The 18,467-nt window shown below is 46.2% G+C and overlaps 2 protein-coding genes across 9 annotated transcripts in view; one reads left to right on the top strand and one right to left on the bottom strand.

Moving 5' to 3' along the window:
* LOC122407122 (ankyrin-2-like) overlaps positions 1–9,062 on the top strand; it is a 32,011-nt gene extending 22,949 nt beyond the window's left edge. For all 7 annotated transcript variants that reach the window (XM_043413128.1, XM_043413127.1, XM_043413124.1 and 4 more), the window contains 2 exons: positions 3–7,759; positions 7,839–9,062. In XM_043413128.1, coding sequence (XP_043269063.1) covers positions 3–7,747 — 7,745 coding nt within the window. In that variant the 3' untranslated portion in view covers positions 7,748–7,759; positions 7,839–9,062. The remainder of the gene's footprint in view (positions 1–2; positions 7,760–7,838) is intronic.
* A 150-nt stretch (positions 9,063–9,212) lies between these two features.
* On the bottom strand, positions 9,213–15,788 carry LOC122407123 (alkylglycerol monooxygenase-like). Of its 2 annotated transcripts, XM_043413130.1 has the most exons (10): positions 15,562–15,787; positions 13,759–13,886; positions 12,830–12,981; positions 12,612–12,715; positions 12,231–12,393; positions 11,971–12,122; positions 11,698–11,832; positions 10,860–10,973; positions 10,006–10,402; positions 9,213–9,644 (listed from the first exon to the last, which is right to left on the bottom strand). In XM_043413130.1, the coding sequence occupies exons 1-9, from the start codon at positions 15,715–15,717 to the stop codon at positions 10,157–10,159; spliced, it is 1,350 nt and encodes a 449-aa protein (XP_043269065.1). In that variant the 5' UTR covers positions 15,718–15,787; the 3' UTR covers positions 9,213–9,644; positions 10,006–10,156. The 2 variants fall into 2 exon arrangements, with proteins under 2 accessions (XP_043269065.1, XP_043269066.1); XM_043413131.1 differs by lacking the exon at positions 13,759–13,886 and having other exon boundaries at positions 15,562–15,788.
* Between the last annotated feature and the right edge of the window lie 2,679 nt (positions 15,789–18,467).

Below are 18,467 nucleotides of genomic sequence, written 5' to 3'. Positions count from 1 at the left end.
AGATGCCGCTACTATCCACGAATCCTTTGCACAAAAAGCGGCTTCTCCCATAGAATCTGTAGATGCTAGTTATCCCAGTAACGTAAGCCATCGGGACGAACTATCGCCCACTAACGAGAAACAAACTTACACGGAGAAGCGAAAGTTCTGGGAGGACATTACGAGAAAGCGAGAAAATTATCAGCGCTCCGAGTCCGAAATGTCGAGAACTTCCCAAATTACGGTTAACGAGAGCGACAGCGAGTGTTGCATACAGAACATCGTTTCCGAGGAAGAAACCGCCGAAATCGTTCCGGAGAGATCGGAAACCATGGAAGACCTCAATATTCCGGATATTTCGGAATGTTCCGTTGCCGAAAAGGCCCACTACTTCGAGGAACAGATACAGAAGGAGCTCTCCACTTCCCGACCAACTTCGAAGCTCATTACTCAAGAATCCATCAAAGAACAGTTCGCCAAATTACCCAGCAACCTTTCCGGCCAATCGGCCCCCGACAGAGCCGACAAGGTCAAATGGGACACGGAAATAGATCGGAAAATCGAAAAGGACGATTGGAACCTGAGCGAATCGATCAGAAGAGACAAATTCTTCGCCGGGGACGATTGCAAGTTTGAAAAAACGAGAAGCAGCCTCCGCGAGCACGAGAGAAACGAGGCTAAGACGCTGGACATCGACGCGGGCGAAGATTCCGATCAGCAGGAACCTGACCAAGTTTCCGACGATAAAATTAAAGAGGCGGAAGAAAATGAATTGGAGAAAGAAATTGAGTCCAAAGACTCCAAAGCCAGAACTTTCGACCAAGACAAATCTTCAGCCCTTCCAAAAGAATCGGAATTCCCACCCGAGTCTCTCAAGCTCAAGGACATAGCTCAACCCGATTTGGATGCGCATCGGAAAATTTGCACAGAATTTTTGCAACATGAGGCTAAGCTCAGCCACGAGGAATTGGAAAGCAGCGATCGAGTGTACAAATCCCTCGATAAAACAGCTTTCGTCGTTGATAAACGCGAGGAGGATCAATCGCCGATACGAGAAGAAACTTTGGAATCTTCGCGAGACGCTAAAGCTCAGCCAGTCGCGTCTCAACACGAGGAATCGATCAAACCAGCCAAAGAGGATTCGCCTCCTTCTATGATACCTCGGAAAATAAAGCCCGACGTTCCCACCAAATCTGAAGCGAAGAAAGTGCCTTCGGAGGAGACTGAAACGAAACAAGAATTGCCATTGGAACCACAAGTGAGCCTTGCAACAGACAAGTTTAGCAGCGAACGAGATACCAAAATTTACGACAAAGAATCTACCAGCCCGTCCGAAAAAGATACTCTCAAGCTCCAAGAGGAATCGAAACTGATGAAAAAGGATTCTCGCATTCCGATATCAATGCCCAAACTTGAAAAGGAGAAAGAAGTTGCGCCCAGCAAAATCCCGGTCTCGCCGCCAGCAAAATCGGTTTCCGGGGAAGAAATAACGTCGCCGAAGATGGAAAAAGAAAAGGAGCCTGCGCCCAGTAAAATCCCCATTCCGCCGGCAGCAAAGTCGGTTTCCGAGGAAGAAATAACATCGCCGCCGATCGAAAAAGAGAAAGAATTCGCGTCCAGTAAAATTCCGGTTTCCCCGTCAGCGAAGTCAGTTTCGAGGGAAGAAATGAGATCGCCCAAGGAGAGTTTCGACGAGAAAACGAGCTTGAAATTCCGCGAGGAATCAAAGCCTGTAAAGAAGGATTCTCAGATACCGACTCGGGTAGCGACAAAAGTTGAAAAAGAGAAAGAACCGGGGGCGAGTAAGAGGGGAGAGTCGCCGACGGAAAAATCGGCGGCATGGGATCGATCTCCGTCGGGCGAGGGAGTCACGTCCCCGAAGAAGGAGTTCGAGTCCCGCATTCCGAAACCCACGGCATTGAGCAAAGGTCAGGAGAAGGAAGCTCGAAAAGATTCGCCGAAAGAGATTTTGACGGAGATAAAAACAACGGAAAAGCTTTCGTCGCAGCATTACCAAAAACTCACTTCCGAAACGACGACGAAAACGATCAGCAAAACTTTCGTCGCTCAGACGATCGACGCCGAGAAGATATTCGAGGAAGCCGAGACGAAAATAAAACAGGACACGTCCGTCGTCACTTCGAAGATCGACCACAAAGCGTTGACCGAAACGAAACAGATAACCTCTTCGGACGCTACCAAAGAGCCGGAAACATTTTTCAAACACGAGCAGTCCGATCACAAGCTCAAAGAGAAATTGACCGAATCGACCACGACCAAAGAAACTCCTCGAGAAGTGCTCTACGACAAGCAACTGGAGTCGCAAAAATCCGACGTTCTCGGACTCGAAGAAATCTCGATGACGCTAAAGGACGGTAAGCAGAGCGTCGAGGCAGCTGCCAAGAAATGTAACAAGGTCGAGAAGGATGAGCAGAGATTGCAATCGCTGGCGGACGACGGAGGAACATTTATCCAAGCGACGGACTCGAGTCTCCTCAAAGAGCGTGAGATCGATGCTCGGTTAAGAATCGAAAGAGAGTCAGACCAACGCGAGCCTCTCGATTTCGACGAGGAAATGAAGAGAGCGGTGATCAACGAGCGGCGGTCCGAGGAGCGCACCGTTTCGGAGGCGCACGTCGTGCTCCCCGCCGACCTGGGAACCAAGGAATGTCGATCGGAGGCAAGGCCAGCCGGTAAAGTCGAGTCCGAGGCTGGGACGGTAGCGCAAACGCCGGAGGAGCGTCAAGAGCAAATGGTGAAAGAATTGGAGGCTCGGAACATTGCCGAAACCATAATAGAATCGATACAAACGGAAATAGCGAAGAGGTCGGCGAGCCTGGAGGGCATCAAGCAGCTCGACACTTCGGACAGCGACAGCAAAGATTATTCGGAAAACACTTTGGACATGGACACCAAAGAATCGGAGGTATTCCACGACCAAATGGCCGACGATTTGATGAAAAAGTTCGAAGACATAATGGAGAAAAGATCGAGGAGTCAGTCCCAAGTGTTGGACGATAACGAAATGTTGCCGGAGCGGCTGCGCTCCGTGATTCTATCGCACGAAGAGAATCTCGAGAAAATTTCGGACCGCGGGAGCATCAGCGTCAGCGAGGATTTGACGAAGGACGAGGAGTCGACGCCCTACGACAAGGAGGAAAGTTTCCCCTCGTCCTCGTCTCAGCCCAAGTTGATCGACCGCGACATGACGATGAGCCCGAGCAGCATTTCCGATCCGATCGACCTCGAAGTTTCGTTGGAATCGGAGCAGTCGAACGACGTCGAATCGGCGAAGCAAGGAATCGAGAGGAAGTCGGAGGAGCCGGGTTTGGACTCGGTACCTTCTTCAGAGATGGACGAGCCCAGGGCGAAATCATCGGAAAAGGCGGAGCAGACGAAGCAGATTCAAGAGCCGATCCAAGTCGCGACGATTCACGAGAGTCCGGCGTTCGATTCCCTCGACGAAATCTGCCAGGATCGCAATATTATTGCGGACCCTATAAAAATGGATTTCTCTTTCGACGTCGCTAAGATCGAGAAGCCGAAGGACATGGGGAAGGCGAAATCCCTGGCGAACCTGATCGTCAGACGCACCGAGAGCGACGAGTCCGTGAGCCCTGCGATCCTCTCGCCCCGGTTGAGGCTCAAAGAGCTCGAGATAAAACCCGTCAACTGGATGATCGGCGACGAGAAGATCGAAGTCTCGGAGCCGCTGCAGCCCTCCCAGGCGTTCGACAAGGAGCTCGAGGAGTACCAACGCTCCCTCGCGAGGCAACGAAGTCGAACTTCCTCTCGAGACGGATCCGTGGACGAGCAGGAATCCGTAACGCGGTCTTCCGAGGACGTTAGCACCGTCGATTCGGTGAGGGAAACCTTCGTTGAAAAAGATTCTTCCGAGGTCGTCGCGACAACGCCCTCCTCCAAGTTCACCGTCACCGCCGTCCCCGAGCAGGACTTTGAGAGCGAACTCGTTGAAAATCGGCTGGACATAAGCTGTCAGGAACTCATAGACACTCTGAAGAGGGAATACGAGGCCAAAACACCCACGGAAGATCGAGACGAGTCGAAGTACACTTACGATTCGGAGAAGGCTGAAAAAGGAGGCCGTAAAACCCCGGACTTTTCGGCCCGCGTTGACCCCTCGCTGGAATCCACTGCACCAGAGGAAACGGGCGACGCGAGTGTCGGCGACGTTTCTATCGAGGTGCCGAAGTTGCTCGTAGAGGATAAAACGGAAGCTGGGGAGCCGGAAGAGGCTGCGACGACGGAGACGCGTTTGGAGGAAAAAGCAAAGGAACCGGAGCTCGAACCAATTGCGGTATCGAGCGAGCCGGCAGAAAAAAAAGAAGAGATTGTCGCAGCCTCCCGGAGGACCGTGGACGAAGCGAAGAGCGACGTTTCGTTGCGAGGTCTGAAGCAGACGTCGCCGAGCAAAGCTCGAAAGACTTATTCCGATGAATCGAAAGCCGGGGGGGGCGTTTTGGAAATTCGTGAAAAAGTATTGAGCAGCGACAAGGGGAAGAAGGAAGATTTGCCGAGCGTTGATCTCAGCGCCCGGTACGCGATAACGGTTCTCGATCAAGTCGTCAAAAAAGAGATCGCCGAGGTGAAGGAATCTCTGGAAGCCGCGAAGCAGGATCTCATCGAAGAATTGAGCGAGAACTCTGAAACGGTGTTCCAGATAAAAGACTCACCGTCGGAGTTCCAGTTCAAGCTCGAGCCCGAAACGATACCGAACGATTTGCCATTTTTGTACAAAGCTCCTTCGTTCGAGCAGGTCGAGCAGAAAGCAGCCGCCGGCAAACCGGAGGGGTCTCCGGTCGCGAAGCCCCGGAGAGTTGATCCCGAGGACAAAGCTGCTTCCGAGTCCGAGGAAAAAGTCTCCCCCGAGGGGAGATCGAAAAGCAGCAAAACGGGGGACAAAAGTTTCGAAGAAAAATCTCAATCCAGTACCGACTCCAGTGGAAAAGGTAATTTTATTAAAATCCTCGAAACGAGCGACAAGGAGACCAGCGCCGAGGCCACAGCGACCTCGCAACCGGTCGCCGCCACTCGATCGAGCTCGGACGCCGAGAGCAAAGACGAGGGAGCGACGCTCCTGACTCCTCAACCGGCCCCGCGGCGTCGGCCCAAGCCCGCGCGGACATCGAAAAAAGTCACCTCGGAAAGTGACGCGGGCTCGAGTTCCGGGGACAGCAGCAATTACCAATCCTGCGACTACGAAATCGGGAGTGGCAGCAGACCGAGTTCTTCGGACATCGAGGCGCTGCACTCGACTCTCCCATCCGGGACGGTCTCCGAGTACGAAACGGCGCTCATGTCGATCGAGCATTCGTCCGCGTCGAGGCCGACGTCGCAGGAGTACCAGAGCGCCGTCAGCACCCTGAGTTCTCGTGAATCGATGAAGTCCCTCAACTCCCTGAGCTCCGGTCATCTCGGCAGCATCGACAGCGCCGGTGAGCTTTCCGAGACTCTCGTAGCCTCGGAAGCGGAGGACGAGCAGGAGGAGGACGGCGAGAAGGATCAGATGGAGGAGAATCTCGAGGGGATTCTCGACGAGGACAAAGAGTCCGACTCCTCGAGCAGCGAGATCGCCATGGATGACGCTTTCGACAAAACCAGCGACGACCTCCCCTGTCGCATGAAACGCTCTTCGGAAATGATCTTCCAACAGATCATGGACGAAGCAGCTGCCGAAGGCGAGGAAGCCACCAACGAGGAAGAGGGAGGGCCGGAGGAGGAAACGCGATTCGACGAATGCACCACCGAGCAGTTGCCCAGCGACACCGTCGCCGAGGACGAGGAAGCTTTTAGGACCGATTCCATTTTCATGAGCACCGACCTGACCAGCGAAGCTTACGACAAGAGTTTCTCGTCGATGGAGTCCAAGACCGATGTGCCGGAGGTCCTCATCGAGGGCGTCGCTCCCCAAACCGACGCTCCCTTACTCGACACTCACCTCGAAGCCGAGGAAGAAACCGAAGCGGAGGAGACTAGGCAAGAATTGCTGGAATTCACGACTAGCACGGAAGCGGATATGCCGCTGGGAGAGACGGATGTTCCCGGGGGTGACGCGGCCCCCGGATCGATAGGAACTTTGCTCCATCAAGCGAGCACGACGTCCTCGACTTCCGGAGCGATGTCGTTCGAAACGGTGATCGAAAAAGACCAGAAACTCGACCGCCATTCCCCGGACAGCGATTCCTTCGAGCTCGTCGACAAGCCCGACATCATCGATGATTTCGTCGTGATCGAGGAAGTCGGAAGGGAAGCCGAGGAGTTCGATTCCGAGGGTAAGAGCATAAGCATCGGATCGACCTCGCAAAGCATCAACAAGAAGTACGACAGGGAACTGGAGAACTTGATTGCCGCGGAAACGAAGGACGAGGGTGAAGCCGCGCCGACGAGTCAGGCGCTACCGAGAAACAACGAGCTCTTCGATTTCGAGTCGGAGGAAAGTCCGCCGATGGCCTCGAACGCGGACGATCAATATTCCCAGTCCCTTTCCGACGACGAGAACTTCGAAGGCAGTAAAAAGTGGATGGAGATGCAATTCCAGGCCGATCCTCGGGGCTACGACCTCGATTACGATCGCGGAAGGCTCGAGGATATAAAAGAAGAGGAAATCACCGATTTCGAAGCCGGCAGCAGCAGGTTCGGTAGCTTGGGAAGCCACAAAGGCTCGATCGGCAGCGTCGGGAGCATGCGGGGGAGCTACGGCAGTGCGACCGACTTCGATGTTCTCGCGGGTAAGAAAACTTTCTCCAAACCCATCGAACACGACAACGTTTCCTTGAGCTCCCTCCAAGAGTTCGAGTCCCTGGAGAGCGCCGTCGCGATGGAAAATTCGCGCAAGTTACAGTGCGGCTCCCAGGAGTCCGTCAACAACGGAAGCCTCCCGAGGCGTTACGTCACCAGCCGCTCCGGACACGGCGACGACATATCGCTCTCCTCCTTGAAGGACTTCGAGGGCCTGGAAAAAGCCTGTCGCGAGGCTCACCTGATCGAGCTCCGCGCCCGAGAGGAAGAGGATCTTCTGGATCACGAGAGCCCCGAAAATCGTTACAAGCTCGAGAACCTACCGCGACCGAAAGCAGCGGCCGAGCCTGTGAGCGCGACCGGCTCCTTCAATCCGAGTACTTCCGGCTCCGACGATTACGAAAAGAGAATTATGGAAATCGACGAAATAATACGAATAGCGCAAGCCAACGTTGAGAAATTCGACCGCCAGGATGACACCACCGAAGACATATCCCAAATCGAGATAACCGCTGATGCCGAAAAAGTTGAAAACGTTCCTAGCGCCGTCGTCAGCGTCGTGCCGGATCCGGAGCGAGAGGACTCGCCACCGAGACCGGGCGACACCAACCTCATGGAAACCAGCACCGACTCCCTCGAGCTGGAGGAGAACGTCGACAAGAAGCACAATCCCCTCTGTCGAAGCTCCGATTCTCTGGAGATGAAAACTACCATAGATTTCCCTTCTTTGAGCTCCGATTCTCTGAACAACGTCAGAGACCCGCGGGAAACTCAAATCGAAACGAGCAACGATCGGTTCGGCAGCAACAGACGAATCTCTTCGGACTCCCTCGAAATGCCACTCGTCGAACAACAGCCGGACGCGGATTCGCACGACAAGAGCTCCGATAACGGCAGTTATCACTTGAAAGGATCTTTCGACGATTCTGTCGAGCAAACTTGCTCCACAACCGATACAAAAATAACCAACAACGGCAAAACGAGGTCACCGTCGATGAGTGAATCGTAAAATGCCCGTGAGGTTTGTTTTTCCTCATTTTAATCCCCCCCAAATTCGCCTCGTTCGACTCCGGACTGTTACCCTATTTTATCATTTTCAGATCGAGCACTATGAAAAGGATTTTCAAGAGGAGAATATACGAGAAAAGCTCTCAATGTGTGTGGTAACTACAAAATGGGAGAAGAATCAACGGCTTATGTGCACGTGTGCGAAGGCTAAAGCTTGGAAACGCGACGAGAAACTGGCTCTCGAACGAGCCAAGAATTTCGTCCGAGATTCACGACGAAATAGGATTTTATTACACGATATTATTAACACTAATGCGTTAGTTTATCATCGTTCGATTTGAATCGTAAGGGAGGATCGAGTCCTGACGTGTGACGTTGCAGGTGACCAATCCTCGTAATAAATACTTCTAAATCCGCGTAAATGCTTGGAACAATGAGAAACGAAAATTCATGATAGTTACGATATTGAGAATATTAAGAAATTGTTGAGCAAATGAGATTATAGGTGGAATGAAAGTGGCTCGTAGTTTTAAGCATTGTATCCTATTCTGGTATTATATATATATTAGATAAATATATATGAAATATATATAAATATATATATATATATATAATATAACGAATATCGGTGTGTTTACGACAGTAATTATCGTCGCAATATTTTGCTTAATTGTTTGAAAACTTTTTACCGAGCATTATTACGTTGCATTTGTATGTTTATATTTTAAAAACGCGATCGACGGACGTTCTATTTGTACGATAATGATAAAAATATGAGAGCAGCGAGACTCTCTCGAGTCTCCGTGTTTTTCGTAAACGTAACGAAATTATTGAAAATTGAAATGACGATTTATAACCGAGCCGGATAGCAGCCAGGAGACAAAAAAATCATCGTGTTTTGCTCATGTTTTTGTTCGGTAGTGTTATCGCTTTGTGCATCGGTGAGAAAAGTGTTGCTGGGAGTGGCGAACGAAAACGTATTGGATTCTTGTTTTCTTTCCAATTTATAGCAAAGTTTGTATGATCTTTGAAAAATGCTTGCTCGACTTGTGCACGGAGGCTGAAGAAAGAGAACAAGATAATCGCTGCTAATTTTTTCATCGCTGCTTGTTTAATCATCGTTTCCAATACTTCTGGATGGTAGAACGTAAATTCAGCAACTCTTTCGTACCATGTGAAGAATCAGTAGATTTTTCCTTTGATAGAATTATCTCAGGGAAATCAAGTTGTAATGCAGTCTTCGTCTACGATTCCAGCGCGCAGTATACATTAATTTTGTACATCTGATAATAAAATGAAAGTTGATTATTATCCGAGATCAGAGTTACGAGCGAAGTGATTCGACGCCTGGAACGACCGGGGGGTCGGTTTTATTTGACCCCAGAAACTATGCTCCGTTTCCCTCGATACGCTACGATGCTGGTAAAAAATGAAAGATAATTCAATAAATTTCATGAAAACGCTCAAACATTTACAGTTCTTTATTTTTCATTATTTTTCTCGACTTGCTCTTATCTCGGTCGACCTCGTCGCTCGTAATCGACGGTTATAGGTCGATCCACAAACATCTCTCAAATGCACTTTCTTTTATTCACAGTAAAAAATCACTCACTATTATTATTCCGCATCGCAAACGATCATTCTACTTCGCTATCGATTTATCAATAAATAATCACTCTTATATTTGATCGAGGCTCTTCGAAGATGCTTCCCAAGCCTCGAATCGAACACACACACTCGGAACACTCACACTCGGTATTTACATATAGACAGTCTCGACTTATAAATAAAACTGCGTGCACGGTAACTCGCACCAATGTGGTTATGTGGTTTTTCCTACTTTTACGATTCCTCGTCTCGAATATCTTCGCGTCTTACGCCAAACGGGTTAAATTTATCTGAAAAAAAACGGATTTTTATTTTTGATACGCTCATCACTTTTCCAGAGTATCTTCATTCGAAAGAGAATTAATCGAACAAAAATTTGACTTGATTCACTGAAATTTTCTTATTTTTTATAACGGGGGGTTTGAAATTCACAGAAAAAATGATCGACAACGAATGATTCGATGGAAATCATAAAAACTAATCAAAATCGGAATTCCACGGGCTGTCAACGTTCTCAAATTTGCGAAATTTTGCATAAAAGCGACGACAATAAATTGTTGAAAATTGGAAGCAAAGTTCGTGAAAAAACTTCGGAGATTTTGTTTGACCAGAGATTTGAAGGATTGTAAAATTTGAATGCAAGTGGCTTACCGAACACGGGAAGGTGAATCGAAACGCAGTTCTCGATTTGGCAACAGGTCCATCGAATTGCGACTGCGTTTTTCCAGTTCGAAATCTGGACGAGGATCTGCGAGGTTGTTCTAACGGTGGATCGACGAATTGCTTAAAACTTAAGAGCGACCTAATCGCGTTTAATCCTTCGAAAGAAATGGGCGATCCAGAGGTACCACGATGCCAGATAAACGTAGTAAATAATGTCGTTCGAGGTTCTCACGCTTCGATAGCTCTCGAACAGCAAAAGGTTGATTGTGCATCGTATAAACTCGACGATATCGGCGTGCTCGTACTCGTCGAATATGAGACCAATTGCGGTGAGGCTGAACAAGTTGTTCAGCACTATCGAGAGGCTGGTCAGCAAGTTGATTTCCTGAAATCATTTGCTGCTCTTCAGGTTCGAATAAAAGATGCAAAAAATCGTCAGAAAAAATCGATCGCTCAATGTGGATTTGCTTCAATAGTTTTTTTTTTATCTATTTTCTAATTTAGGCCCAAAAAAAAGATGAAAAATGATCGGAGAACCGCGATTCGGCAATGCAAAAACGGTTCAATGAATTTCCCTCCAGTACCAGAAGAAAATTCAGAAAAAGTCCCGAAAAATCGCACTGAGAAAAAGTAATTTTTCAACACACGCTCGATTCGATTGAATTTTCGGTTAAATTATTTCATAATCAAATGACGATAGAAACAATTGAAAAGAGGAGTAAAATCAATGGGCGTTTCGAAGACGATAAACCGACGAGAAAGCTTCAACGATCCGCGATCTTTTCGAAACGAGTTTGCCAAAGCACACCGAAGGACTAGGCTCTCTGGGTCATCGAACTTACCCGCCTCTCCTCGTAAAATTGTAGATGCACGTAAAAGACGATGCAGAAGTGCAAAGTTACGTAGAAACTTTGCCACGATGGCAAATACCTGTCGTATTTGATGCGGGAAGTGACCTGAGGAGAGAAACGATGGTGAGAATTCTGTCGAGTTTCGATTTCAAGGAGGTCGATTTTTCGAGCAATTCGATACGAGATTGAAGAGCTCACCAAAGTACTCGCTGTCAAGAGCATCGTCGCCGAGAACCGGTTTAAGCACTAATTTTATACTTGGATAACAAGAACGGATAGACCAGATAATTGGAGTGGGACAAACAGCGAAGGATTTATGCATTAAATGCACCGATGCATTTGCGTTCTTGATACACGAAGAATTACGTAAAGTTAAACAAGTATAAATCCTTCGAAACACGTAATTATTTGTACAAAGATATTTTCAAGTCGGCGCTCTTTTGCTCGAGCATTACGCGGTCAACTTTAATGCTAATGCACTCTCATTTTTTGCTTTATATTGAGAAACGATTCCTAAATTGCTTCCCCGCGTAACGTGCGTGGCTCACATTTTAATTGAGCCATTTGTCAAATCGATAATTGTCAGTCGGCTCGTTGCGGATTAACATTTTTTAGCGATCACCATTCCCGCACTAATATTCTAATGAAAAATAACGCGCGGAGGCTAATGTCAGCGAATATTTTCACGTGGAAACATTTCCACGGTTTCTTACGCGCGGCGCGTTCGTACATTCGTCGTACAGCACTCTGAGAACGCACCGCTCAAAAAAATCGCTCGACGTCGAATTTCGGAAAGCGGATTTCATTTTCGAGGCAATATTACACTCACGTTGATCTTGAATTCGTCGAGACCGAGACGAGGCGCTCCGGGAAACCAACTCGGACCCTTCCAAAGCACGGCCAGTTTGTCCTCCACGGTTTTTTGGCTCAAGCTCTTTTCGATCATCGCTTTCGCGTAAAATATCTACGGAAACAGATCGAACAGTGAAGCAGCGAAAATCGAGATTCCCTTAAACGACGAGTAGAAACAAAGAGTCATGGGAACGGATAAAATTTATTTCGACGAGTGAATTGAAAAGGGAAAATCGCGTTCATCCCTTACTTGCAAGTACAGTGGATTGAAAGTTCTCGGGCTGACGACAAGTCCATAAATAATATCTTTCTGGTCCCGTGGGGCCATGAAAGTGCCGAAAATTCTGTCCCATATGATGAGCACGCCGCCGTAATTTTTGTCCAAGCAATACAAATTGCATCCTGTCAAAACAATGAAATTCATAAAAAATCGAATCTCACTCAAAATCGAATCTAAATTCAAAGTGAAACGCGTTGAAAAAACCATGCGAAATGGGCACAGGCACTTGCCATGGTGAACGCGATGGTGCTTCGGCGTGTTGAAGAAGAATTCAAGGGGCCCGAGGTCGTCGATGAGCGTCGTGTGGATCCACAGTTGATAGATCAAATTGAATTGGTGATGAGCGACGTAATGGGAAGGCGGAATGAACAGTGCCAGCGGTAGGTAAAATACCTGAAAATAATTCGAAATATTCCCCTTCGCAATCAATTGCAAACATCATTTCGAAGCTACTGCTTAAAACTTTATTTTCTGCTCGAAACTTTTTTCTTCAGCTCGGTTTCTCTCTTCTCAAAGCTCACTGCGATCTCGAGCGATGTGATTTTCGTTCGACAGCAAATCGAGCACTATTACGGAACGAAACTTTTGCCAAAAAAGCTGAAAGCACTTACGAAGCTGCACCAATGCTGCAGCACGGACTGCCGGAGCCCAACCACCAAATTAAACTCCTCGCTGCTGTGATGGACCTGGTGATGAGCCCACAGGAAGTGCAACTCTGCGAACAGTGCCGATTGGCAGGGATGAGAACCACAAAACCAACATTTTCATGACTTTTTCTCAGCCTCTCCCCAGGCAAAGACGCAGTTTCGAAGGCAGAATAAATGTGTACCGTGATTCGCTCGGTGGACCCAGTAGTAGCAAAAATCCACCCCGATTGCAGTGACGTACCAAGTCCACACAGAGTCCCAAGGCAGGCTCCATACCCGATAGTTCTCGTAGAGATAAATATAAGCGCAGTACTCGGCACCACGGAAGAGGACGCTGAAATTAATTGGCATCGACGATTAGGGGAAGGCCGAGACAAAACGGGGACCTGAGGAAGTATTGTGGTTTTTAGAAGCTTGGAAAACTTCGCGTGTTTCATCTCAGCGACGAAGAAGGCTACAGGAATTTTCAGGGATTGGGGGAAAAATATTTCTTTGCCCAAAAAACGGAGCACGACATACACGGCATTGTTCAAAAGCGTGAAAACTAAATTTATGAGAAAAAGGAGAATCGGGAAATGTAAAAAAGAAAGAAATTTTGAAAAGAATCCCATTTTTTATGATTTTTGGATAAATACATTGGATGAGGGAAAAGAATCATTGAAATTTTTCAAAGTTTCCATTATTGCAAATTCATCTATTTTTTTCACTATCGAAATCGTGGGCAGGAAGCGCAGAAATTGGACCAAACGAATCAGGAAGTGACTTGAATTTCTTAGCTTTTTCCTTTTCTAAGTTATTTTCGATTCTCATATTATTTCGAGCGATTTTTTGGTCCCGCGTTCCTTCAATCAATCGTCGTCGTCTCTCCGATGAGAAAAAAGTTCTCGTCACTTTTTGACATCTCGAAATAGAATGGAGGAGACACGTGCAATAGTGAAAGATAATGACGCCAGTAAAAAAAGTAGCCGCAAGTCCGGCGAGTCGATACTGATGTGAATTTAAACGGCAATGAAAAGTGACGATAACGATGTTCTTATGTAAATTATTATTATACAGTGTACAACGTATGCGTATATAATGAATTGAATTGCAAAGCGTTACCTACGCTTACCGTCCAGATTCTTGAAATATCCAGTGGGAAAGAGACGTGACGTGATCGTTGAGACGAAAGGAGTTTTCTTTTTTAGCGTACAGTATCACATTTTCCAGGATAATGAGGACGAAGAAAGACAGCCAGACCTGCGTTATGAAAGAGGGAAAGACATTTGTTGCGTTTGCCTTTTATCGTGTTTATTTCCATTAATTTTCCCTCAAGCGCAATCCAATTGTGCCATTTAATGAATCGTGAAAATCGTATCAATTGCTCTTAATCGTGCTTCGATTATAATTAAGGAACAGAAAACTTTCAGGAGCCAACCAAAGCCGCAGGAAAATTCTTCGCATCGCGCTGATTTTTCAAAGTTTAAAACCAAACCCAGAAATTTATTTCGAGAGTTTTTTTCACTCGACTCGTTTCGTTCGTGGGGATTTTGAGAGGCGGCACGAACGTCGAGCAAAAGAACATTAATTTTGATAATGATGAACGAGGCAACAAATGTTCGATGATGATTGACGGGCTCTAAGATTTGAAACAGTATAAGCGAGGATTAGTAGGTCAGCGATAAAAGACAACGAATGATAGAGGCGTTGTTAAGGAGGTCAGTCAAGTATGACAAGGATCCAAAGTACTATAATTTTTCGTCGCTCGATGTAGAGCAATCTCAACGCGTTGCGTTATTTCTCGATGCAAAAAACAAATCGACGCTCCGTCGTCCCCGAAAGCTCTTCGCCGTTTCTATTTTCGTTGCAATCGAAGCTCGGGTATTTTTCGATAAACATCAACTTGGATAATCGAAGCGAAGTAACCGCGCGATCAAATCTTTTCGCATGATTATTCTTTCGGTAAACGAGTGTTTGCACGCACGAGTTTATCAGCTGAATCAACACGGATCCCGGGATACTTTTGTGCACTTTGTAATTATGCTTGCGAATGCGATTTTTTAATGCAAACTCGAGGTGAATGCGCTCTGATAGCGACGCTCTTTGCTCGCATTCGTCGGTCCGCATTCTCTCTGTTTACACTTTCAGATTTTTCTCGAGAGCTCGAATTCAAGTAAAAATATTAGTATTTTCGAAATTCGAATAGATCGAGAGCAAGTTCTTCAAATTATCAAGCGGGAAGATGATTTTTCCAAAGAAATTACACTTCTCCAAATTCACGTTCCTTCGTCACGAATTTCCGGTCAGGAATACCCGATTTTTTCTACATTTTTTTACAAATTATTCGTCATTTTTTGTGCTATGAAAACGAAAGTCGTTCCAGCTCCGTGTATTTTCGTGGTTTTCCTACGAATGTGAGCAATCAAATTCTCGGTCAAAGGGGAAATAACTCGATGAAAATACGCTTCCATGCGCCAACAACGATTCGTATAAGCAAGTAAATCGTTCCCTTGCCAGACCAATCGGACAAAAGACGAGGGGAAATCAGCGGAATAAAAAAAATGTTCAAAACGAGCGAGAAATCATTTTCAAACGTTTGTCATATCCAAATTCCCTTTTCCAGTCCAGATTGATCTTCGATTCGATATTTCAAAAATTCTATAAAACCAGGATTTCAGATAAATTGTCCCACCGAAAGAGTCTTTTCCCTCTCGGAAATCGGTGCCTCGAAAATGGCTTGAAATCGTATTGCGCACCGAGGATAAACGGCGAGCGTTAGCACCGCGATACAAAGGCTCGAGCAGAGCGAAGCGAGGCTGGAAAGCGATCGGGGACATTCGCAGCTTAATTATTAATAGATTAACTCGAAGCAGTGTAGAAGCGCGTAGAATATAAAAGAAGGTGAACAAAAAAAGGCACCGAAAGTGGTGTGTACCTGCTGTTGGTAATCCGGGACCCGGTGATAAAATTCGTAGGTGGTGTCACTCGGATCGATAGCGTAGAAGAACTTAGCGAAATTATTGACGAAAGATCGAGCGGTGGTTGCGAGGAGGCAAGTTGGTGCGACTTGCTTTTCGTAAGTTTCATTCATGACTGCGATTTTCTCGCGGTTAGCGCGCGCTTCTCGTACCAAAAGAAGCGAACCCCCGCGACGTCGGCGACGCTCTGCGCCGCAGCGTTGCAACTATGCGTTTTATACAGGAAATATAGATATAGGAATGGGAGGCAGGGACCGCGAGCGCGGAGATACGCGAGGCTCGCTCAGCCGCGGGAGCATCTCACGCGCGCACACGCGCCCGTTTTATTTGCTGGCTTATCCTTAAACAATGAAATACAACATGAAAATAAACGATGACGCGGCGAAATATCGAAGAGCTGATTATATTCGCCGGGCGCGTGCATCGAGCCGCATTCGCCACTCTTTGGAGCACCCAACCGGAGGAGCCACGCGTTATATAAGTACGACGAGAGTGCGTGTGTGACCCCATGAACACGTGAGCGCCGCAGTTCGCTCCTCCTCGACGGCGTGACACGCTCTCTGTACTTTTAAATTTTACGCGGTGCGCACGATCCTCGCTCGTTTCTCCACCAGCTTTTATCCTTTTTCCCCATTTTTTCGGAAATTTTCTGAAAAACTTATCACTTCGCGTCGATGCTGCTGGTTTTCAGACCTCACCGGATCGATGCTCACCGGAAATGCTGAAAACTAACGTTTTTTTCAAGTCTTCAAACATTACAGGGAGCCAATTAAATTTGTAAATTTATCCCGAGTAAAGATAGAACAGAATTTTAATAGAAGAATCTAGGACTTGTCCTTTGGCGCACAGCCGATTTTACATCTTTCGTACAATTCTGTTTGTTCTACAGTTTTGTTGATCGGTACGCAATTAATTAATGAATACTGATAATATTTATTGATCCAAGTTAATCTTTCCATGTACTCTCTAACAATCTACGGAAATAACCTTTTTCTAAGTTTAAGGCGGTTTCTGCTGGGAGGCATTCCAGAGATACGCTGATGCTTCTTACATTCCGTTCGGAAGTGAGGAACTGCGCCAAAAATTCTTTCTTTCCTCTCGACAGCGCGACGACGAGCTGCAATCCACGACATTATGGGAAAAAATGAAATATTCCTATAAATTAAATAATATTTGTTGTTCCAAGAAGGAACTTTTATGGGAGTATTTAATTTTGACGTCCTTTTCGCAATATCAACTGTTACGAAACTCAACATTTTGCAATACATTTAAAATTTTAGTGTCTCGAAGGAATGCATGCTTTTCTCGTTATCTTGTCTCCGCATAGTCAAATATAATGCGGTAAATTTTACAGTGAATTTCACGCTAATGACAATGACAGAAAATGCGAGGAAAGTTCGTTCCTCGATTTTCCAGGCTCATTCGCTTTGAAGATCGACGAATGTGATGAGCGACGCAGCGATTTGAAGGGGAGTGACGAAATTTGGTGAATTCACCTCGCCAGTAAAAAGTTCTGCGCATCGCAACAGAGTTTTGATCGTCGAGTTGCGAAAATGTGCACCAAAAGTTTAGCAAGCAGCGGAACAATCGGTTAATTTGATTCCGCAATCGATTCGCAAGTCGTTTCACTTGCGAAACAGCGCAATTAATCGTAGAAAAGAAAAAAGTGCGCGCTATATCGCTCTCATAAAATTGGTGCGTCTGACAAAAATGGCGAACTTTGATTAAACACAACAAAAGTGTTTGCTCACACTCTCAAGATATTCCGCGCGCCACTATTACGCACGCAACTCGTTATTTGCACGATTTTTTTCACGCACTTTGTGTGCATGCGATTGAGACATGTGGACTATCGAGTGTATCGCGAAGAGATATCTCCCAGCGTTGCAGCGATAAAAGCCCATTACAGAACGTTTCATAACACGATATACTCGAGCGAATTCATTATTTTGTATTCCAGAGAGTGTTTGTGATTGATAGACGACGGCACGATCCTTCCGAGCGAGCGAATAGGCTTTTTTCTATTGGCGGAGAGGCGCGGCGATGAAAAGTCTCCGAAATGAGCTGGAGCTTGATCGTAGCAAAAAGTTGAACTTGGTCGGTCCCAATTTCGCAATTTCCGGAATTAAAATTCGCTGGATTCAATTTTTCTGACTAAATTTATGAAACTTCTTAAGGTAGATCATTCGCGAAACGATTTTCTTGATAAAGTGTTGAAATTCAGAGTTTTAAGGTAACTCCTGTACTGCATGCTACTTAAGTGTGTGCTAAATTTACAAAACGCTTTTAGACCAAGTTCAGCGTACCGATTAACGCATTATTGTTGAAAAAATATTAAAAATGATAGTTTTGCAAAACTATCAACTGATAGATGCAAATTTCCATGACGACACATTTTCACAGCTATTTTTCAAAGAATCATCTCCATTTTTTAACCGATTCTATTGCACCAAGTCTCATTTTGTTCCTCAACCGATCCTCTACGAATTCACCACGTAGATTTTCCTTTAAACTCATTCCCTCAGAAATTATGAATGAAAAAGTTTTTTCACTTAATTAACAATTAGCTGCAACAGTGAAACGATCAAGTTAAAAAAATAACTACATCGTGGATCCATAGAGGACCGGTTGACGAACAAAAAGGGGACTTGTTGCAACAAAATCGATGAAAAAACGCAGATAATTCTTTGAAAAATACCAGTGAAAATGTGTCAGCGTGGAAATTTGCATTTATCAGTTGATGCTTTTGCAAAACTAGCGTTTTTAATATTTTCACATTTTAATAAGATGTAATACAAATTCACTAACAATACATTTAATCGGTACGTTAAACTTGGTCTAAAAGCGTTTTGAAAAATCAGCA

The sequence above is a fragment of the Venturia canescens genome, chromosome 2 (assembly GCF_019457755.1).
Source record: "Venturia canescens isolate UGA chromosome 2, ASM1945775v1, whole genome shotgun sequence".
Taxonomy (NCBI): Eukaryota; Metazoa; Arthropoda; class Insecta; order Hymenoptera; family Ichneumonidae; genus Venturia; species Venturia canescens.
The sequence above is the reverse complement of the archived record's forward strand: the minus strand, read 5'-3'. Positions and strand labels throughout refer to the sequence as shown.

What these genes read in the sequence shown, in the direction of transcription:
- LOC122407123 (XM_043413130.1), bottom strand. Translation starts at nt 15,717, where the DNA reads ATGAATGAAACTTACGAAAAGCAAGTCGCACCAACTTGCCTCCTCGCA. An exon ending in GGTCCACCGAGCGAATCACG is followed by an intron (nt 12,716 to 12,829) that starts GTACACATTTAT and finishes CACTGTTCGCAG; the next exon opens with AGTTGCACTTCCTGTGGGCT. An exon ending in AATTTTACGAGGAGAGGCGG is followed by an intron (nt 10,403 to 10,859) that starts GTAAGTTCGATG and finishes AAATGATTTCAG; the next exon opens with GAAATCAACTTGCTGACCAG.